This window comes from Sardina pilchardus, chromosome 17 (genome assembly GCF_963854185.1).
Source record: "Sardina pilchardus chromosome 17, fSarPil1.1, whole genome shotgun sequence".
NCBI classification, from domain to species: domain Eukaryota; kingdom Metazoa; phylum Chordata; class Actinopteri; order Clupeiformes; family Clupeidae; genus Sardina; species Sardina pilchardus.
The window spans coordinates 11,420,441-11,444,440 of record NC_085010.1 but is presented as its reverse complement, the minus strand read 5'-3'; the positions used below and the strand labels follow the sequence as shown (position 1 = coordinate 11,444,440).

At 44.2% G+C, this 24,000-nt stretch overlaps 1 protein-coding gene across 2 annotated transcripts in view; it reads left to right on the top strand.

Annotated features, from left to right (window-relative positions):
- Positions 1 to 24,000, top strand: part of gnptab (N-acetylglucosamine-1-phosphate transferase subunits alpha and beta) — a 50,298-nt gene that overhangs the window by 19,610 nt on the left and 6,688 nt on the right. For both annotated transcript variants that reach the window (XM_062518001.1, XM_062518000.1), the window contains exons 9-20: positions 14,829 to 15,008; positions 15,407 to 15,577; positions 16,234 to 16,357; positions 16,824 to 17,045; positions 17,663 to 17,787; positions 18,514 to 19,632; positions 20,240 to 20,439; positions 21,225 to 21,444; positions 21,831 to 21,944; positions 22,077 to 22,162; positions 22,724 to 22,822; positions 23,135 to 23,302. In XM_062518001.1, the coding sequence (XP_062373985.1) occupies positions 14,829 to 15,008; positions 15,407 to 15,577; positions 16,234 to 16,357; positions 16,824 to 17,045; positions 17,663 to 17,787; positions 18,514 to 19,632; positions 20,240 to 20,439; positions 21,225 to 21,444; positions 21,831 to 21,944; positions 22,077 to 22,162; positions 22,724 to 22,822; positions 23,135 to 23,302 (2,828 nt within the window). The remainder of the gene's footprint in view (positions 1 to 14,828; positions 15,009 to 15,406; positions 15,578 to 16,233; positions 16,358 to 16,823; positions 17,046 to 17,662; positions 17,788 to 18,513; positions 19,633 to 20,239; positions 20,440 to 21,224; positions 21,445 to 21,830; positions 21,945 to 22,076; positions 22,163 to 22,723; positions 22,823 to 23,134; positions 23,303 to 24,000) is intronic.

Sequence of the window (24,000 nt, the reverse complement as noted above, 5' to 3'; positions counted from 1 at the left end):
GTGCGGCCACTGAAAGTGGCTGCACCGGAGGTGCAAGGCCCTATTGTTTTTGCTCAGATTATTCTTATTATTATTATTATTATTATTATAGTATAATTATCTTACCAGTAACATTTTTCACCAACTTGGCATGCTCTAAAACTCTTGCAATTTAGCTGGCATATGTAGAATTGCATTTGATACTCAGACACAGAGCTGTGGCCTAGGGTGTGGCTCAGGGACTCTATAGCGCCACCTAGCGCGACGTCTACTGTGGTTGACACATACATTCACGGAAATGAACCAAATTTGGTGGACATGTGTGTTGTATTATTCTGAACAAGTTTTACATTCAAACTATATAGTGAATCTTAGAAGAATTTGAATTATGTGAGATTTTCTGATTTTTGCACATCATGTATTTTGAAATACTTCTCCTAGACGGTTTATCGAAATTATGTCATTTAAGCACTAAAATGATCTTGAGGGGTTGCCTGAGAGGAATTGCGACCAGATTTTTGAATTTCAAAAGTATATTGAAATGGCGAAGGTTTGAATCTAGGTGTCTTATAAAAGAAACAAAAAGTTGGTGTTATAGGCAGAAAACAGTGACTAATGTGGATGAAATTTGATGGAGTATTAGTTAGTGTGTTTGTAGTGACAGTCATATACAAAGTTTTGAATTTGGTGTTGTTTGTGTTTTTTAAAAGCGCATTAATGATTGTGGTGGACACAGTTTTAGCTAAAATATTTTGAAGCGAGTTGATGAATAATTATAATCATATCAACCTATGCTGCCATTTTGATTTCAACCATGTTAACAGAAAGTGAGATATTTAGGTTTATTAGGTTTTTATAGGTCTGTGTGCCTAGCCGCGCACGGTCTGGCTCCCTCACTGTTTCCCTCCCCCCACAGTTCTTTCCACTCCTCCCCTCTCTCCCAGCTGGATGTCTCTCTAACCTCCCCCGCTTTCCACATAGAGACTCAGACACAGACACAGACACACACACACAGACACACACACACACACACACACACACACACACACACACACACACACACACACACACAGACACACACACACACACACACAGGTTTGAACCTAGGTGTCTTATAAAAGGAACAATAAGTTGGTGTTATAGGCAGAAAGCAGTGACTAATTTGGATGAAATTTAATGGAGTATTAGATAGTGTGGTTGTAGTGACAGTCACATTCAAGTTTTGATGTTGTTTGGTGTGGTTGTGATTTTGTCACTTATAATAGAGTATTAATGATTGTGGTTGACACATAGTTTTACCTAAAGTATTATGAGATGAGTTTACAAATACTAATAGTCATATTAACCTATGCTGCAATTTTGACTTTAAACACATTAACAGAAAGTGAGTTATTTAGGGTTATTTGTTTGATGCCCTAGGGAATGAAACTCAATTGTCTGTAAAAGTCTCTCACTCATTTGACATTCTGTGGTCGAGAGCACTGTCCCCGCCCACTACACCATGTGATTTGTTAGTCAGTGCAGATCCAGGCGACCCCATAGAAGTCTCAGTCAATGTAGCTCTATACTGAGTGTTTTCGTGGATTTATATCGTGACATTTTGACTTTTTGTCTACGGAGTTATTCTTGAAAGTAAGGTAACCGTTTTGTTGAAACGCAACTTTGCAAGCTATTTGATGCGGTTCAATAAGATGGCTAAAGCGCTCGTTTCCTCCATCTAGCTAACTCCAAGTGATGCATGTTAGTGATATGGTGTTTACTAGCTAGTTTATCTCAGCTTACAAATAGAGCCTTAATAGCCTAGGTGACAGCCTAACTAGGCCTACTGAAACATAATCCAAACTTTTGACAGTTGTAAAATGTAACGTGAAGTTCAAATGTGTCACTGTTTGGGAGTAGCCTGCCGTTTGGGAGCTAACGTTATAGCAAGGCAGGTTTTTGTCACGTTCGGTAATTAACAAGTCCCAGTGCGATAACGAACGTCAAATAGCCTACTGTAGTTGGTCTTGTTTGAAAAGGTCTAGCGGAAAACACAACAGGCACCTAGGGCCAGCCGTAGTAAATTCGACCTGGTTTTAAATCTTGGCCTAAGCTAGCTAGCTAAGCTAGCTCGCTAAGCTAGCTCGCTAACTCCAATTGATGCACGTTAGCGATATGGTGTTTACTAGTTTATTTTAGCTTACAAATAGAGCATTGATAGCCTAGGTGTCAGTTTAACTCCTGAAACATAATCCAAACTTTTGACAGATGTAAAACGTAATGAGAAGTTCAAATGTGTCACATTTTGGGAGTAGCCTACCGTTTGTGAGTGGAAGCTAGCTAATGCCTTTATTAGTGGAGGACGTAAGTTTGAAACCACAACGAACTTACTCTGCCTAACTGAAGGAGGACGTTTCTCCATGGACATCTAGAAAGCAGGAGAGAAGATGACAGAACTAGAACTGGCCGTCTGCTTAGCTTTCAATCAAGGTAAGAACATTTCCCTGCAGTGCAAGGCAGGTTAATGTTATTCAGTTGTGGTGATTAATTGCCTTTAAATTGAGTGAACCATCTATCTATTCAAAATAATCTAAACGTTTCCCCTATCTGGAAATACGTTAGTTTGGTGCCACCGATTCATATGAGCAGTCGTGCAATGTGTGTGTGATCCAAGTGAAACCATACGAGGCTAGAAACAACCATATTTTTCAAACGATTGATTCCTGCAACTAATACATGCAAACAGCATAGGCAGACTGCCTAATCCTAGTTTTTGAAACGATTGAAGATGGTATGAACATAGTTTATCCCTTTGCATGCGTTTGCAAACATGCTCTGGGTAGACTTCAAAACGTTTTTTTTATTATTTGATCTGCCATCACTAAGCCTAGTTAAATTAGGCTATAGGCCTATGCATTAATAACCCTTGCCTATGATGGACTGAGAAATTTGCTGTCGACGTTAGGCATGAAACGGTAGGCTCAAATTATTTATTTGAAAGACGTAATTTATGAAGTTGTTGTTGGCTTTGCCACGCGTTCGCATCCAGTTTGACGTGTCCGGATTTTCCGATAATGACAGCAATCTCGTGATGGCAATATTGACTTTTAATTTCTGCGCGTGTAAACTAGTCTAGGCTACAGTGCCTGAAGTTAGCTGTGACAGACTAGCCTACTGGTTTTCATAGTTTTAGCCACAAAGCCTGTCTACCCTAGGTCGACTGAATTGTTTAGTTATCACCTTGGCATTTCGCGTTTTTCCAGCCTTATCTCCGTGCGCCCCATGTCATTCAAGACGTCATTCAAAACATATTTCGGGATAGCCATCTCACTGAGAAAACGTATGACGACAGTGCTAAGAGATTAACACATTGGCATGCTTGGTAAACTTGTCTTGCACATAATATTGAGCTGATTTTTTTAGTGAAAATGGCCTGTAGCATTGTGCTGATAGATGAAAAAAGTCGCCTATTTAAAGGCACAGTTTGAATTTTAATCCTAGCTCTCCATTTAGTGTGTGCACTTGAACAAATGATGTAGCTTATAACAGTAGGGCCAGACATTTGTTTTTAGGAGGAAAGGTGATGGACATATTACTTTGGAAGGATAGGGAGTGGTGCAATTTGATTTTCTTTGGAACTTAAATATCATCAAGCAACCTCTTCAAACAGCATCAATATATCAATAGGCCTATTCACTATTATATTGTACAGGACTAGAGCTAGAGGACTAAGGGGGTAGGCTATATGTTATCAAGTAGGTCTATATTAAAACATGTAGTCAACATTATAACTTTATGTTGGTTTAAGTGAAAACAAAGCATGTCATGAACTAGGAAAATCCATGGTTCTACATCATTGTTGGCAAAATGATCATGATAGCTGCCCTACATATTTCAGCCATATCTGGTTTAGTCTTGAGTAGGCCTAGGCTACTTTGCTATAAATTAGTCGTAGACTTATTACAATATAGTCTATGTATATCTATATATATCGAAGGCTGAGAACCACAGGGGCGTAAGTGACATTTCACCAACTTTACAATAGAGCCAAAACAAATCTAACTGCTTATGTTCACAGTTAAAGACCTTTGGTTTTTGTTTTAGTCAATCATTTAATATTTATAAATATTTTACTTCTATAATTGTGTCAGCTAAAAAGAGCTCATCAAGAGCTTTCAGGTGATGTATATAACTCAATTTTGACCAAAATGTCACTTACGCAACTGCCCCTTTGGTTCTCAGCCCTCGATATATGTTATAATGTTTATATGTATCACAGTTTATAAACAGTTCTCATAAAAGTCATCTGATGTTATCATTTAAGGGGTCATTTTTGAAAACTTTCTCCTGAGGGTGCTGGGTATATTTTCCTCTTTTTTGTCCTTTGCCAATCACACCCCTGAAATATGGTGTGAATCAATCTCATCGAGTGCTGTCATTAAGAAAAAGAACAAGGAAACTTGATATGACAGGGCAGCAAACACTCATTTTCTATGCCCCATTCAGTTAACCTAATGATAGTTGCTGGTTCAGTATTCGGCTAAGGTTGTATCAAATTTCCTGGTTCTTTATCCTACAGTGACCTCAAACAACAGGGCTTTGAATTTGTTCACACACAATTTCAATACTGGAAAATTGGTCTTGAAAGTCCTTAAAAAGTGCTTGAATTTGGCCATGACAATGGTGTACAAAACCTGTGCATGTAAATTTAACGGTCTATCGTAGCAATAACAGCAACATTTTCTTTTATTTGGACTTCGAAAAGACTTTTTATGAGGAACATTTAAAACCCTTGAACTAATAAAGTAAATTAAGTGAGAGGAAGTGTGCGGACCTTTTACTCTTTTTTTGAACATTTAAAACCCTACAATTTATCTTCGTGGCAGAAGGCGTACTTTAGAAATTTCACAGACAAAATTGTTTTTGCTACCCCTAGTCAGAGACAAAGCTCTGGTCTAGGGTGTGGCTTAGGGACTCTATAGTGCCACCTAGCAGATTGTGTTGTGGTTGACGTGTACATTCACGAAAATGAAGCAAATTTGGTGGTTTTACGTGTTATTGGTGTCGCTACTGAAAGATAGAGCTCTGGCCTAGGGTGTGGCTTAAGGACTAAGCGCCACCTAGTTTGTTGTCTGTTGTGGTTGACGTGTACATTCATGAAAATGAACCAAATTTATTGGACTTCTTTCGTATTGCTATCGCTAGTCAGAAAAGGAGCTCAGGCCTAGGGTGTGGCTTAGGGACTCTATAGCGCCACCTAGCGTGTTGTCTGTTGTGGTTGACACATATATTCACGAAAATTAGTCACATTTGGTGGGCATGTGTGTTATTGCTACAGCTAGTCAGGGACAGAGCTCTGGCCTAGGGTTTGGCATAGGGACTCTATAGTGCCACCTAGCACGTTGTCTTTTATGGTTGACACATTCATTGACACAATTAGGTAGGCTTGTGTGTTATTGCTACCGCTAGTCAGGGACAGAGCTCTGGCCTAGGGTGTCGCTTAGGTACTCTATAGTGCCACCTAGCATGTTGTCTTTTGTGGTTGACACATATATTCACAAAAATGAACCAAATTTAGTGGGCATGTATGTTGCTCATGCACAGGCACACCAACCCACACATGTTGCTTTGTTAGATTCCGAAATGTCACAGGTCTCCGCACCGCAGGTGCTCGGGCCCGCCATCGCCGCTTGCGGCTATATTTAGGGCCCGAGCACCGAGGTGCGGCCACTGAAAGTGGCTGCACCGTAGGTGCAAGGCCCTATTGTTTCTGCTCAGATTATTATTATTATTATTATTATAGTTTTTTCCGTCTTACCGAATCCCTTTTTTCACCAACTTGGCATGCTCTAAAACTCTTGTAGTTTAGCAGGCATATGTAGAATTCTATGTGATACTCAGAGACAGAGCTCTGGCCTAGGGTGTGGCTCAGGGACTCTATAGCGCCACCTACCGCGCTGTCTGTTGTGGTTGACACGTGCATGCACGAAAATGAACCAAATTTGGTGGACATGTGTGTTATGTTAATCTGAACAACTTTCACATTTAAACTACAGAGTGAATCTTACCAGAATTTGAGTTATGATTATGATTATGATTTTTGCACATCATGTATTTTGAAACACTTCTCCTAGACGGTTTATCGAAATCATGTCATATGAGCACTAAAATTATCTTGAGGGGTTGCCCGAGAGGAATTGCGACCAGATTTTTGAATTTCAAAAGTATATCGAAATGGCGAAGGTTTGAATTATGGCGTTTTATTAAGAAACAGGAAGTTGATGTTATAGGCAGAAAAAAGGTTATGAATTGGATGTAATTTGGCAGCTACATGTGGAATTGCTTCTGGTAGTCAGAGACAGAGCTCTGGCCTAAGGTGTGGCTTCGGGACTCTATAGCGCCACCTAGCAGCACTTTATCTGTTGTGGTTGACAAACATTCACGAAAATGAACCAAATTTGGTGGACTTGTGTGTTATTGCTATGGCTAGTCAGAGACAGAGCTTTGGCATAGGGTGTGGCGTGGGGACTCTATAGCGCCACCTAGTGCGTTGTCTGTTGTGGTTGACACAAACATTCACGAAAATTAACCAAATTTGGTGGGCTTGTGTGTTATTGCTATCGGTAGTCAGAGACAGAGCTCTGGCCTAGAGTGTGGCTTAGGGACTCTAGAGCGCCACCTAATGCATTGTCTGTTGTGGTTGACACGTACATTCACCAAAATGAACCAAATTTGGTGGGCATGTGTGTTATTGGTAAAGTTATTCAGAGACAGAGCTCTGGCCTCGGGTGTGGCTTAGGGACTCTATAGCGCCACCTAGCGCATTGTCTGTTGTGGTTGACGCATACATTCACGAAAATGAACCAAATTTGGTTGGCATATGTGTTATTGCTATAGCTATTCAGAGACAGCGCTCTGGCCAAGGGTGTCTTAGGGACTGTATAGCGCCACCTAGCGCATTGTCTGTTGTGGTTGACACACACATTCACGAAAATGAACCAAATTTGGTGGACTTGTGTGTTATTGCTATTGGTAGTCAGAGACAGAGCTTTGGCCTAGGGTGTGGCTTAGGGACTCTATAGCGCCACCTAGCGCATTGTCTGTTGTGGTTGACACAAACATTCACGAAAATTAACCAAATTTGGTGGGCTCGTGTGTTATTGTTTTTGCTAGTTAGAGACAGAGCTCTGGACTAGGGTGTGGCTTAAGGACTCTATAGCGCCACCTAGCACATTGTCTGTTGTGGTTGACACAAACATTCACAAAAATGAACCACATTTGGTGGGCATGTGTTTTGTTATAGCTATTCAGAGACAGAGCTCTGGCCGAGGGTTTGGCTTAGGGACTCTATAGCGCCACCTAGTGTGTTACCTGTTGTGGTTGACATACATTCACGAAAATGAATCAAATTTGGTGAGCTTGTTTGTTATTACTGCCGCTATTTAGAAACAGAGCTCTGGCCTAGGGTGTGGCTTAGGGACTATAGCGCCACCTAGCAGATTGTGTGTTGTTGTTGACGCATACATTCAGGAAAATGAACCAAATTTGGTGGGCATGTGTGTTATTGCTATAGCTATTCAGAGACAGCGCTTTGGCCAAGGGTGTCTTAGAGACTGTATAGCGCCACCTAGCGCATTGTCTGTTGTGGTTGACACACTCATTCACGAAAATGAACCAAATTTGGTGGGCTTGTGCGTTATTGCTATCGATAGTAACAGATAGAGCTCTGGCCTAGGGTGTGGCTTAGGGACTCTATAGCGCCACCTAGCGTGTTGTCTGTTGTGGTTGACACATACATTCAGGAAAATTGACCAAATTTGGTGGGCATGTGTGTTGCTCATGCACATGCCCACCAACACGCACATGTTGCTTTGTTAGATTCCGAAATTTCACAGGTCTCCGCACCGCAGGTGCTCGGGCCCGCCATCGCCGCTTGCGGCTATATTTAGGGCCCGAGCACCGAGGTGCGGCCACTGAAAGTGGCTGCACCGTAGGTGCAAGGCCCTATTGTTTCTGCTCAGATTATTATTATTATTCTTTTTTCCGTCTTACCTGTTTTTTTTTTTTCACCAACTTGGCATGCTCTAAAACTCTTGTAATTTGGCAGCCATTTGTAGAATTGCAATCGAAACTCAGAGACAGAGCTTTGGCCTAGGGCGTGGCTCAGGGACTCTATAGCGCCACCTAGCGCCGTTTCTGTTGTGGTTGACACATACATTCACGGAAATGAACCAAATTTGGTGGACATGTGTGTTGTATGAATCTGAACAAGTTTTACATTTAAACAATATAGTAAATCTTAGAAGAATTTGAGTTATGATTATGATTATGATTTTTGCACATCATGTATTTTGAAACACTTCTCCTAGACGGTTTATCGAAATCATGTCATATAAGCACTAAAATGATCTTGAGGGGTTGCCCGAGAGGAATTGCGACCAGATTTTTGAATTTCAAAAGTATATCGAAATGGCGAAGGTTTGAATTATGGCGTTTTATTAAGAAACAGGAAGTTGGTGTTATAGGCAGAAAAAAGGTTAGGAATTGTATGTAATTTGGCAGCTACATGTGGAATTGCTTCTGCTAGTCAGAGACAGGGCTCTGGCCTAAGGTGTGGCTTTGGGACTCTATAGCGCCACCTAGCAGCACGTTATCTGTTGTGGTTGACACAAACATTCACGAAAATGAACCAAATTTGGTGGACTTGTGTGTTATTGCTGTGGCTAGTCAGAGACAGAGCTTTGGCCTAGGGTGTGGCATAGGGACTCTATAGCGCCACCTAGCAGCACGTAATCTGTTGTGGTTGACACAAACATTCACGAAAATGAACTAAATTTGGTGGGCATGTGTGTTATTGCTATTGCTAGTCAGAGACAGAGCTCTAGCCAAGGGTGTGGCTTAGGGACTCTATAGCGCCACCTAGCATATAGGCTGTTGTAGTTGTCACATACATTCACGAAAATTAATCAAATGTGGTGGGCTTGTGTGTTATTGCTACCACTAGTCAAAGACAGAGCTCTGGCCTAGAGTGTGGCTTAGGGACTCTAGAGCGCCACCTAGCGCATTGTCTGTTGTGGTTGACACATACATTCACGAAAATGAACCAAATTTGGTGGGCATGTGTGTTATTTCTATTGCTAGTCAGAGACAGAGCTCTAGCCAAGGGTGTGGCTTAGGGACTCTATAGCGCCACCTAACATATAGGCTGTTGTAGTTGTCACATACATTCACGAAAATTAATCAAATGTGGTGGGCTTGTGTGTTATTGCTACCACTAGTCAGAGACAGAGCTCTGGCCTAGAGTGTGGCTTAGGGACTCTAGAGCGCCACCTAGCGCATTGTCTGTTGTGGTTGACACTAGGGGTGTCACGATACCAAAAAATCAGTAGTCGGTGCCAATACCAGTAAAATTACACGATTCTCGATGCCAAATTCGATACTATCGTTAAAAAAAAGGATTTTCTAAAATCCCATGTACTTAATGAATTTCTTTATTGAAATATTTGCAGAATACTGAAATATAATTTCTATAACATACAGAGCATAACAGAATACAGTATCCAATTGCGAGCATATCACATAGGCTTACACATAATTAATTAAATCACTTTTCTAATGGATTGTATAAAAACAACTTGCATCGCCTTTTTATCGCTCTGCTTTCATATAATGTGAATGATTTTTTTTTACAAGATGTAAAGTCTTTATTTGAAACACACACACATTCTGTAACTATTTATACATTCTTTATGAAATTTCTGATCTTCATTAGCAGCAAACTTTATGCAGATTATAGCCTACTATTCATATTACAACTCCACCTCTTAAATTCAGCTGTCTGGTTGAAGCCTCAACATTTTGTAAACAAAGTAGCAGGCTAAGCTTATCAGAGTGTTCAGTTTCCCCACATGTGTTTAAGTTTCAAGGTAAGCTACTTTTTCTCCTTGGGACAGAACCTTTTAAGTCTTGGAGTTGAAAAACATTGGTATTGAGATGGTCAGTCAACTTGAATGCAAGAGTTTTAATGTCTGCAGCATAGACTAGCTAATGATGCTAACCGGATTTTAAACAGCAATTTAGCTAGTCGTCTTCTGTGCGTCATTGCGTTCACGATTGTGAATGTTTTATTTGGATTAAATGTGCATGTCGTGGGCGGGTGTCCATTGAGCACGTACGAGAGCGGGCCAAGGAGAACAAGGTAACTTTACTTTACTTTTACTGTTTGGTAAAGTTGCACGTATAATCTACAAAAGTTGCGGAAGAACTATGCTTCCACCCGGGCAGCGTCAGGTGCATCAGTACGACCACGCTTCCAGGAATGATCTGGTTGGTTTTCATGGAGACAGACGCTATGTGCACGGAGGGGCTGAGTGTGTGTGCATATGTGTGTGCATGAGAGACAGACGCGTGAGTGACAGAGAGGGAGAGCAGGGAAAGGAAATTCAGCTTAACGAATGTTGCGTGTTTTTCAATACCGTTAAAAAATAGATAAATAAATAATAAAAAAGTAACGAAACAATATGTGGCGGCCGGTGCTGAATCTGTGGCGCATCGCCACAAAGTAGTCTAGCCTATGTGTGGGAAACACTGTAGCCTATTGCCCCCATCAGTTCCGGAAGAGTCGCAGCACCGATGCTTATGCTGGCGTCGGTGCTTACGGTGCTTCAAAAAAATAGGCATCGCCGGTGTTTTTTCATTTTAGAATCGAGAGGTATCGCAAGTATCGGTTCTCGTGACATCCCTAGTTGACACATACATTCACGAAAATGAACCAAATTTGGTGGGCATGTGTGTTATTGCTATAGCTATTCAGAGACAGCGCTCTGGCCAAGGTTGTCTTAGGGACTGTATAGCGCCACCTAGTGCATTGTCTGTTGTGGTTGACACACGCATTCACGAAAATGAACCAAATTTGGTGGGCTTGTGCGTTATTGCTATCGATAGTCAGAGATAGAGCTCTGGCCTAGGGTGTGGCTTAGGGACTCTATAGCGCTACCTAGCATGTTGTCTGTTGTGGCTGACACATACATTCAGGAAACTTGACCGAATTTGGTGGGCATGTGTGTTGCTCATGCACATGCCCACCAACACGCACATGTTGCTTTGTTAGATTCCGAAATCTCACAGGTCTCCGCACCGCAGGTGCTCGGGCCCGCCATCGCCGCTTGCGGCTATATTTAGGGCCCGAGCACCGAGGTGCGGCCGCTGTAGCAGCGGCTGCACCGTAGGTGCAAGGCCCTATTGCTTCTGCTCAGATTATTATTATTATGTCTGTGGAATCTTCTTACAGGTCATGTTTGGCCTTTTTTCACCAACTTGGCATGCTCTAAAACTCTTGAAATTTGGCAGTAGGATGTGGAATTGGTAACGCTACTCAGACACAGAGCTCTGGCCAAGGGTGTGGCTCAGGGACTCTATAGCGCCACCTACCGCGCTGTCTGTTGTGGTTGACACGTGCATGCAAGAAAATGAACCAAATTTGGTAGGCAGATGTGTTGCATGAATCTGAACAACTTTCACATTTACACTACATAGTGAATCTTAAACAAATTTGAGTTATGATTATGATTATGATTTTTGCACATCATGTATTTTGAAACACTTCTCCTAGACGGTTTATCGAAATCATGTCATATCAGCACTAAAATGATCTTGAGGGGTTGCCCGAGAGGAATTGCGAACAGATTTTTGAATTTCAAAAGTATATCGAAATGGCGAAGGTTTGAATTATGGCGTTTTATTAAGAAACAGGAAGTTGGTGTTATAGGCAGAAAAAAGGCTATGAATTGGATGTAATTTGGCAGCTACATGTGGAATTGCTTCTGCTAGTCAGAGACAGAGCTCTGGCCTAAGGTTTGGTGTTGGGACTCTATAGCGCCACCTAGCAGCACGTTATCTGTTATGGTTGACACAAACATTCACGAAAATTAACCAAATTTGGTGGACTTGTGTGTTATTGCTATGGCTAGTCAGAGACAGAGCTTTGGCAAAGGGTGTGTCGTAGGGACTCTATAGCGCCACCTACAGCGTTGTCTGTTGTGGTTGACACAAACATTAACGAAAATTAACCAAATTTGGTGGGCTTGTGTGTTATTGCTATCGGTAGTCAGAGACAGAGCTCTGGCCTTGGGTGTGGCTTAGGGACTCTATAGCGCCACCTAGTGCGTTGTCTGTTGTGGTTGACACAAACATTCACGAAAATGAACCAAATTTGGTGGACTTGTTTGTTATTGCTATGGCTAGTCAGAGACAGAGCTTTGGCATAGGGTGTAGCGTAGGGACTCTATAGCGCCACCTAGTGTGTTGTCTCTTGTGGTTGACACAAACATTCACCAAAATGAAAAAAATTTGGTGGGCATGTGTGTTATTGCTAAAGTTATTCAGAGACAGAGCTCTGGCCTCAGGTGTGGCTTAGGGACTCTATAGCGCCACCTAGTGCATTGTCTGTTGTGGTTGACACATACATTCACGAAAATGAACCAAATTTGGTTGCCATATGTGTTATTGCTATAGCTATTCAGAGACAGCGCTCTGGCCAAGGGTGTCTTAGGGACTGTATAGCGCCACCTAGCGCATTGTCTGTTGTGGTTGACACATACATTCACGAAAATGAACCAAATTTGGTGGGCTTGTGCGTTATTGCTATCGATAGTCAGAGATAGAGCTCTGGCCAAGGGTGTCTTAGGGACTGTATAGCGCCACCTAGCGCATTGTCTGTTGTGGTTGACACATACATTCAGGAAAATTGACCAAATTTGGTTCGCATGTGTGTTGCTCATGCACATGCCCACCAACACGCACATGTTGCTTTCAAAGATTCCGAAATGTCACAGGTCTCCGCACCGCAGGTGCTCGGGCCCGCCATCGCCGCTTGCGGCTATATTTATACTTCTATTCCTCTTACCCTTAACTTTTTTGCCCTTTTTCACCAACTTGGCATGCTCTAAAACTCTTGAAATTTGGCAGCTACCTGTAGAATTGATGCCTCTACTGAGAGACAGACCTCTGGCCTAGGGTGTGGCTCAGGGACTCTATAGCGCCACCTACCGCACTGTCTGTTGTGGTTGACACATACATTCACGGAAATGAACCAAATTTGGTGGACATGTGTGTTGTATTATTCTGAACAAGTTTTACATTTAAACTATATAGTGAATCTTAGAAGAATTTGAGTTATGATTATGATTATGATTTTTGCACATCACCTATTTTGAAATACTTCTCCTAGATGGTTTATCGAAATCATGTCATATAAGCACTAAAATGATCTTGAGGGGTTGCCCGAGAGGAATTGCGACCAGATTTTTGAATTTTTGAAGTATATTGAAATGGCGAAGGTTTGAATGATGGCGTTTTATTAAGAAACAGGAAGTTGGTGTTATAGGCAGAAAAAAGGTTACGAATTGGATGTAATTTGGCAGCTACATGTGGAATTGCTTCAAGTAGTCAGAGACAGAGCTCTGGCCTAAGGTGTGGCTTTGGGACTCTATAGCGCCACCTAGCTTCATGTTATCTGTTGTGGTTGACACAAACATTAACAAAAATGAACCAAATTTGGTGGGCTTGTGTGTTATTGCTATCGGTAGTCAGAGACAGAGCTCTGGCTTAAGGTGTGGCTTCGGGACTCCATAGCGCCACCTAGAGCGTTGTTTGTTGTAGCTGACACAAACATTCACAAAAATGAACCAAATTTGGTGGGCTTGTGTGTTATTGCTGCCGCTAGTCAAAGACAGAGCTCTGGCCTCGGGTGTGGCTTAGGGACTCTATAGCGCCACCTAGCGCATTGTATGTTGTGGTTGACACGTACATTCATTAAAATTAACAACATTTGGTGGGCATGTGTTTTGCTATAGCTATTCAGAGACAGAGCTCTGGCCGAGGGTGTGGCTTAGGGACTCTATAGCGCCACCTAGTGTGTTACCTGTTGTGGTTGACATATACATTCACGAAAATGAATCAAATTTTGGTGAGCTTGCGTGTTATTACTGCCGCAAGTCAGAAACAGAGCTCTGGCCTAGGGTGTGGCTTAGGGACTCTATAGCGCCACCTATTGCATTGTCTGTTGTGGTTAATACATCCAAGAAAATGAACCACATTTGGTGGGCATGTGTGTTATTACTACTGCTAGTCAGGGATAGAGCTCTGGCCTAGGGTGTGGCTTAGGGACTCTATAGCGCCACCTAGCACATTGTATATTATGGTTGACACATTCACGAAAATGAACCACATTTGGTGGGCATGAGTGTTATTGCTACAGCTAGTCAGGGATAGAGCTCTGGCCTAGGGTGTGGCTTAGAGACTCTATAGCACCACCTAGCACATTGTCTATTATTGTTGACACATACATTCATGACAATTAGGTACACGTGTGTGTTATTGCTGCCACTAGTCATAGACAGAGCTCTGGCCTTGGGTGTGGCTTTGGGACTCTATAGCGCCACCTAGCTTGTTGTCTGTTGTGGTTGACACATACATTGATGAAAATTAACCAAATTTGGTGGGCATGTGTGTTGCTCATGCACATGCCCACCGACAAGTACGTGTTGCTTTGCTAGATTCCGCAAATGTCACGGGTCCGCACCGCAGGTGCTCGGGCCCGCCATCGCCGCTTGCGGCTATATTTATTATAATTATTATTACAGTTATTTTGACATCATTTTTGCTATGTTTCATCACATGGAGTTTGTAATAGAAAGAGTAGAATTAGAGTGCCGTTCTGATGAGTTCTGATTTTGAGTCTCACGTCTCATTTTGAGTTTGGCGGAAAAGCTTGAATTCAGCAGTTGTGTTTCTGTCTTGTGGTCTGTCTCTCTTTGTTCTTGTTTGCCAACTGACCGTGTCCCTCCTCTTCCTCCTCTTCCTCTCGCCAGTCCAAGCAGGACGAGGACGTTTCGGCGAGCCGCTTCGAGGATAACGAAGAGCTCCGCTATTCGCTGCGCTCCGTGGAGAGACACGCCCCCTGGGTGCGGCACATCTTTGTCGTGACCAATGGGCAGATCCCGTCCTGGATCAACCTGGACAACCCCCGCATCTCCGTGGTTACACATCAGGTGAATGATTATTATTGCGAATTATTGTTTATTGTTTGCGTGCTAGCAGGCTACCTTTATTTATGCAGCACTGTAGATCTGCTCTGAGTTGAATTGAGCAATTCTACAGTGCAATGCTACTTAAAAAAAAAGAGACCTCCCAAACCACCCAAAATGATTTGACAACGTTATTACATACATTAGTTAGGACACGGTGTTAGGATCTTTCTTTCCATAGCATTAAAATAAACGATTTAGCAGCGTTATTATGTATTATATTATATTTAGGGGTTGTATGCACAGCTAATAGTTGGCCAATTACGGTAGGACACAGTGTTAGCACTTTGCTGCCCATAGCATTAAAATAACAAAGCGATTTGACAGCGTTTATTTTCTAAATGAGCTGCGTGTGTTCCCAGGACATCTTCCAGAACCAGAGCCACCTCCCCACCTTCAGCTCTCCCTCCATCGAGACGCACCTCCACCGCATCCCCGGCCTCTCGCAGAAGTTCATCTACCTCAACGACGACGTCATGTTCGGGAAGGACGTCTGGCCCGACGACTTCTACAGCCACTCCAAGGGACAGAAGGTGAGAGAAGAGAGAGAGAGAGAAAGAGCTACTGTATGTTTTGTGGATACAGTAGTGTGGATTATATACACACTGACACCAAGGACCAATAGCTCCTGCTTTTTACTGCACTTATTACACGGCTTCTCAGAGTGCTGCAGAAAGTTCCATTCCCATGAATGGGCCTTCCCAACATTCGGAGGTCACTTAAATCTATAGGCTATAATGACCGCTGCAAAGTATACGATGACCGCTGTCAATGGTAACGGGTTTTGTGCTTTTGAAAATGGTACCCAACTAGTCATTGTTAAAGACACACTGTGTTAAGTTCCTTTTCTCGTTTTGGCTAGTAGCCGTATAATAAGCGGGATAATGTATTGGCGCCGGTAATTATCGGAATATAACTCCCTTCAGGGACACGCACACACACACACACACACACACACACACACACAGATCGATAGATGAATACTTCAATCAACACAGACATACAGTAGCACAAGCCAATGTATCCAAAAAGTAAGTACCATCAGTACAAAGTAGGTCAGTTCTGTTGTATCGTGAGTTTCTGTAGTGTTTTGAAGCTCCGGTCTAGTCAGCCGCACGTTGGCCGCCCCTCAGCAGTGTGATATGAAGGTCAATACTGAACAGTCTGTCCTGTGTGACGCCCCTTGCAGGTGTATCTGACGTGGCCAGTTCCTAACTGTGCTGAGGGCTGCCCCGGCTCCTGGATCAAAGATGGCTACTGTGACAAGGCCTGCAACAACTCCGCATGCGACTGGGACGGCGGGGACTGTCTGGGTGAGCTCAGCTGCCTCTCCCACACCTCTTAGATGTCATCTATTTGGGACTGCACAATTTCACACACACACACACTCACACACACACACACACACACACATATGAATGCACACACACACACACACACACACACACACACACACACACACTCACCAAAGTCCCACCAGACACCCACACACAAGCACACACACTCTCACCATACACACACACACACACACACACACACACACACACCAAAGGCCCACCACACACAAACAAACAAACAAACAAACACACACACACACACACACACACACACACACACACACACACACACACACACACACACAGACACACACACACACACACACACACACACACACACACACACACAGACACACACACACACACACACACACACACACACACACACACACACACACACAGACGCCATGCTCATCCCTCCCTCCCCTCCTGTGTCCTGTAGGTGCGGGCAGCAGCAGCCGGTTCGGGGCGGGTGTGGCGGTGGGGCCGGGTGGCGCGGGCGCTGGGCAGCCCTGGCAGTTCCCCGGCGGCGGCGGGCTGGGGGGCATCGGCGGGGTCACCTTCTGCAACCAGGGCTGCGCCAACTCCTGGCTGGCCGACAAGTTCTGCGACCAGGCCTGCAACGTGCTCGCCTGCGGCTTCGACGTCGGGGACTGCGGAGAGGGTGAGAGAGAGTGTTTTATACTGTATATTGTATCTGTTTGTTTTTGTAATATGTCAGCTTTGGCAACACTGCTTATTTGAGTCATGCCAATAAAGCTCCTTTTGAATTTGAATTTGAGTGGGCGAGAGAGAGAGAGAGAGAGAGAGAGAGAGAGAGAGAGAGAGAGAGAGAGAGAGAGAGAGAGAGAGAGAGAGAGAGAGAGAGAGAGAGAGAGAGAGAGAGAGAGAGAGAGAGAGAGAGAGAGAGAGAGAGAGAGAGAGAGAGAGAGAGAGAGAGAGAGAGAGATAGAGAGATAGAGAGAGAGAGAGGGCCTGTGATTTAATATCAGAGAGAGGGAGATTGGAAAACTCCCTTCTGTTATTTTAACTGTCTGTATATGATGATTTGACATCTCTCTATATGGAATACAGTATGTTTACATATGACATTTAGTATGAAAGGTGTTGTATATATTCTATACATTCATGTGATATTAATGCATAATAATATATTTGGAATTGTCATATGATTTATTTTATTAATTTAACTATGTCTTAACACTTCTGTTTGTGTGTGTCTGTGTGTCTGTGTGTGTGCGTGTGTGGTCTGTGCGTGTGTGTGTGTGTGTGTGTGAGCAGATCACTTTGATGAGCTGTATCGTGTGAACCTCATGAGGAACCAGACACACTACTCTCTGCCCCAGGGGGAGATCCGACCCTACTTTAGCTTCTCTGGACTGGCTCACCGCGTGTCTGAGGCCCAGGTCCAAACACACACACACACACACACACACACACACACACACGCACGCACGCATATAGTCACACACACACACACACACACTCACCACAGACATGCAAAGGCTAACCCTACTTCAGCTTCATTGGATTGGCTCACTATATCAGCGTTAACAGACCAAGGCACACACACACACACACACACACACACACACACACACACACACACACAAACACACACACTCACAGCCACAAACACCCATGTACACCACAGACATGCAAAGGGGAAGATCTGACCCTACTTTAGATTCTCTGGACTGGCTCACTGCGTCAGCGTTAATAGACCCACACGCACACACACTCACACACACAGACACACACACACCTGACCACCCTATTTCAGCTTCTTTGTACTGGCTCAGTGCATCAACGAGAACCAGACACTCACTCACTCACTCACCCACACACACACTCACACACACACACTCACACTCACACACACACACACACACACACACACACACACACACACACACACACACACACACACAGTATGGTGATAGCCAGACTACTGCTGTCCTGCACACACGCACACTGCGCACACCGCTAACACATGGCACAAAAACAGCCTGCACTACACTAGACCATTTAGTGCAAGAAATGGTAGTTTTGTGTAAAGTGATCCTTGATGAAGCTGAACTCGTTTTTTGTCTGTGTGTGTGTGTGTGTGTGTGTGTGTGTCTCCGCCGCAGGTGGGCGATAACGTGGCGGTCCGTCACACCAGCGTGGCCAACAAGTGGAAGACGCTCCACCTGCTGCTGTACCCCGGCCACAACGCCACGCAGGTGCACTACAACCTCACCTTCCAGACCTCCGACGACCGCCACTTCGCCATGGCCTTCTCCGTCGCCGTGGATACGCGGGAGATCCCCCGCGTCAACACCTCCGAAAGTGCGCACGGCGGCGGCAGCAGCGACGAGAAGGCCAAGGAGGCCAAGCCCGCCGCCCCAACGCCCGAGCCCGACCTGCACTTTCCCGACGTCCCGGAAGACAAACGGGGTCCTAAAATCAGGAAGAAGCCGGTGAGCCAGTCCGAGGTGGCCGTGGAGGTGCCTGCGCTGAATATCTCCCTCTTGCCAGTGGAGGTCCGCTACGAGCTTCACCTCCTGCAAGAGAAGCTGGACACTGGGGACATCACTATGAAGGGTTATAACCTCACCAAGTCCACCCTCCTGGCGTCCTTCAAGGACCAGCCTCGCTACGCTCTCCGTGGCAACGAGGACATCCCAGCAGCCGCGCAGGCCGACGGGAAGCCGCAGAACAAACCTTACAAGGACATGGAGCCGGAGGAGAGAGAGGGCGGAGGAGAGGTGGAGGAGAGAGAGGGCGGAGGAGAGGTGGAGAGGAAGGATGAGCAGAATCAGGAGGGGGAGGAGGAGGAGGAGGAGAAGAAAGATAGGGTGAAGAGAAACGAAGGAGTGGCAAAGGAGGGAACAGAGGAAGAGGAGGAAGGGAAGAGGAAGAGGACAGGAGGAGAGGGGGAGAAGGGGAAAGAGAAAGAGAAAGAGAAGAAACCTCCAGTGACCCTTGTTCCTATTCCGATCGACGACAAGCCTCAAGAGCGTTTAGTGGAAGGTGATCAGTTGCCCACTGAGAAACCGCTGACATCTAAACTGCTCAGCACACTGATGGGTTCCATCGCTAAGGGGAAGATCCCGGAGGGTCAAGCCCAGCCTGGGGCTCCTCCGCTGGGGAGAGAGGCTGCGGGAGACCAGGGTCCCCCCATCGGCAGGAAGCTACAGCACTTTGTCAACTCCGACCGAGGCTTCCTGCCGTGGGAGAGGAGGAAGTACTTTCAGGACCTGCTGGAGGTGACCTTTTTTCTTTTTTTCTTTTAAGTAATGCATATTTATTGATTGATTGATTTATTTATTTGATTGCCTTAATTTAGATAAGACAGGGAGCAAGTGGGACAGAGAGATGGGGTGGGACTTAACCAGAAGTCACTTGAACCTGGGTCCCTTTGGGCATTTAGATCCAAACTTGGGCTCCCTGTGTTGGGAGGAGGAAGAACTTCAAGTACTTGCTGGAGCTAGATAAATAGATAGATACTTTATTGATCCCCAAGAAGAAATTCAAGCTGACCTTTTTCACAAGGTTTCCATCTCATCCCAAAGTTGTTGCAAATAAACTCATTGCCATCATGTTTTGATGCAGTTATCCTGGATTTCCATTGTCTAGTATTGATTCAGCCAATTCTCAATGACTCATTAGTCTTAATGGGAATTTACACCAGAGCTCTTTTTGAACCATTTTTTCAGTTACTTTAAAACAAAGTCAGACAAATCAGTATCCCATTTCAAATGCGTATTATTATGGTTTTCTATGTGTGATGGATTCTATGACTTCACCGAAACACTATTCATCAGTGTGTCCCCAACAGAGTAGGTCTTTTATTTTGAAACATTTCCTCTACAGGAAGGGGAACGCCTGGAGGCGGAGCTGCAGTACGCTACAGACAGCGATGCCATTGGCCGGAAGCTGCAGGACACCTTCGCTGACTCGCTGCGCTACGTCAACAAGCTCCTGAATGGACAGTTTGGCTTCACGTCTCGCAAAGTTCCCGCCCACATGCCCCACATGATCGACCGCCTCATCATGCAGGAACTCCAGGATGTGTAAGGACCAATCACAAGCCTGACGTCAAAAGCACTAGTATCAGAGCTAGAAAAGTCCAGCTTCAGAAAGTAAAAGTCCAGCCATGTATTGGTTCTACCTGTGCACTTAACACATGTGAATCAGCTGGTTGAAGTGAATGGTTGACACAGATATGTGGCAAGACTTTCATTTTTTGAAGCTGGACCTTTCCACCTCTGAGCACTATCCAGATCAATGTTGCTCGGTAACACATGTCTGTGAGTACAGTACATGGACTGCAGCACTACAGTATGTAGTCCAGAGTCTGTACTATGTAGTTCTGCAACTATAGAGTAACAATTCACAAGGATTGGTGTGTCTGTGGCATTACAATCTTGTAGATTGTCATATACTGTAGGTCATTATCAGCTGTAGTACTTAACTGTGGCATTGAAAACCATATACCTCTCATTCACTCACACACTCACACTCACACACACACACACACACAGACACACACACACACACACACACACACACACACACACACACACACACACACACACACACACACACACACACACACATAATTACACACACTCACACACACACACACACACAAACACATAATTACACACATTCTCTCTCACAGACACACACACACACACACACACACACACACATTCTCACCCTCTCTCTGTCCCTTTCTTTGTTTTCTTCATTTTCTAATACTTTGTTTTCATAATTTTTTAACACTTTGTTTCTCTCAAAGTTTATCACTCTAAGCACACTATCTGTCCTATATGACTTCTTTCTCGCTCCTCAGCTTCCCTAAGGAGTTCGATAAGACATCGTCTCACCGCGTGCGCCACTCGGAGGACATGCAGTTCGCCTTTTCCTACTTCTACTTCCTCATGAGCGCCCTGCAGCACCTCAACGTCTCGCAGGTGTTCGACGAGATCGACACCGACAACTCCGGCGTGCTGTCCGACCGCGAGATCCGCACGCTGGCCACGCGCATCCACGAGCTGCCGCTCAGCCTGCAGGTACGCTGTTGGTTTGTTTGTTTGTTTGTTTGTTTTTGTTTGTTTGTTTGTTTTTGTTTATTGTTTTTTGGTTTTATTTGCATGTTCTCTAACATGTGGAGGAACAGTTGGGAAATAGTTTTTCAAAGTGCATTTCCATTATTTTTTTTACATTTATATTTTCACATATTTAAATATGTTCAGTTTGCAGTTTTTTTTTTAATAGTTTTGAGACTTATTATCTTGTTTTTTTTCTTTCTAATGTCTTTGTTCTTTGAGTTAAAGGTCCATTTTCCATGTAACGGAGTGTTTGCAGACAGTTTTCTGCCTGGTCACGTTTGAGTGTTTTTATTGTGTGTGTGTGTGGTTGTAGTTGTTATAGTCTGTGTGTGGTTGTGTTGCGGTAGGACCTGACGGGGCTGGAGCAGATGCTGATTAACTGCTCTAAGACCCTCCCCACCAACCTGACGGGCCTCCACCTGATCAGCCCCACCCAGGAGGCATACTACGACCCCAGCATGGTGAGCTAGCTACGCAGACATTTCCTGTGTGGGAGCCACATCAGGATCAGAATCAGATGGTGCTTTAATCATAGTAATATATATGCATTGTAAACCAGTTTAATAACGCGACCTCTGACCTGTGCTCCACAGCCTCCAGTCACTAAGGGCCTGGTGGTTAACTGCAAGCCTATCACTGAGCGCATCCACAAGGCCTTCAGGGACCAGAACAAGTACAAGTAAGCCCACCCTGCTGCCTCATCACTGGCTTTGATCAGGCTCAGGAACCGGCGATTCAACACTTATCTTTTAGGCCACTTCAGCATACAGTCCAAAAAAGAAAAACTTGACCAGTGGACGACCCAATAAATCAGCATATCATGGATAATACCATATAGCACACCCCTTTCTTTTTATCAGATGAGCCCTGCATTGTTATGTCTTTTTCTATTTTATGCACTACACTTTTTAATGAAGCTATTTGTTAAATAATGTTTTAAGCTATTGTCCTGTTATAGGCTACTACTTCTATTTAGTATTTGCTGTTCTTTGCTTTTATTCATGTAAAGCACATTACATGTCCCTTGTGTAGGAAATACGCTATACAAATAAACTTGTCTTGCCTTGTCTTGTGCTGATACAGTATGTAAGCACATATGTAGACCCTGTGTGTTAACCTGTTCTGTGTTGACCTGTTTTGTGTGTTAACCTGTTGTGTGTTAACCTGTTATGATAACATTGTGTGTTAACTTGTTGTGTGTTAACCTGTTGTTTGTTGATCTGAACTCTGTCCTGTCCAGGTTCGAGATCATGGGCGAGGAGGAGATTGCCTTTAAGATGGTGCGCACTAACGTGTCTCACGTGGTGGGACAGCTGGACGATATCAGGAAGAACCCAAGGTAATGGGGTCCTTGTGGGATTTAGGTGTCCTTTGCAGTGCCTGCCTGCCTCTTTCACTCCCTGCTAGGGTCATATCTATACCCATACTGGTCTGTTAATAACTGGATGCTATTTATAGCATATTTATAGCATATTATGGAATATTTATGCACCTACAGATCAATTAACACTGGAGTTGTTCTGTGATTATGTTGTCTTATGTTGTGGGGTAAGGTATGATATGGTACAGTATGGTGTGTTTTAATACCAGTATAAACCTTATAGAAAATATGTATTAAACTATGTGTGAATTGTGTTGTGTATGTGTTCAGGAAGTTCATCTGTCTAAATGACAACATTGACCACAGCCATAAGGACGCGGGGACTGTGAAGGCCGTCTTGAGGGACTTCTACGAGTCCATGTTCCCGCTGGCCTCCCAGTTTGAGCTGCCCAGAGAGTACCGCAACCGCTTCCTCCACATGCGGGAGCTGCAGGAATGGTAGGACAGCAGGACAGCAGTAGTCTGGCTATCACCATACTGTGTGTGTGTGTGTGTGTGTGTGTGTGTGTGTGTGAGAGAGAGAGAGAGAGAGACAGAGACAGAGCATGTGAGTTAATATGAGCATGTGTGTGTGTGTGTGTGTGTGTGTGTGTGTGTAGTCTACTGTACTGTTTGTAAGTGTATGAGTTTGTGTGGGTATATGATAATGTCTGTGTGTGAGAGAGTGTGAGGGATAGTCTGGCTCTCGCCATACTAAGCTCAATCTTTTAAGATTGAACATTAGTATGGGGAGTCCGTGCTTTATTTCTGCTGCACAACAGGCGTCATCAATGGGGATCATTGAAATGACTCCGTACACTTGGACAGTCCTTCAACCAATCAGACCAACGATCCGGTGCGTCTTTTGAATAAGCTAGTTTGTGATTGGACTCAAAGGTTGTGGACAGGAAGCAGGGGAGACAGATGTGCAGGTCTCCAGATTGAGCTGCTGAACAAAATCCAAATTCGCCGGCAGGTCAGGCAGGGTTCACCCAGCCTAGGACAGCAAGGCAAACACGTGAACAAACTTAAGAAGAACTTTGGAAATTAGCCTGTTTTACACCTACGCGGCAGCTGCACAGGGTTAGAAAACTGTTCTAAAATCCTGCGTGTCAAGCCCATACCGCTGAACGCTGTGTCCAGTGGGCGCCGGCCTT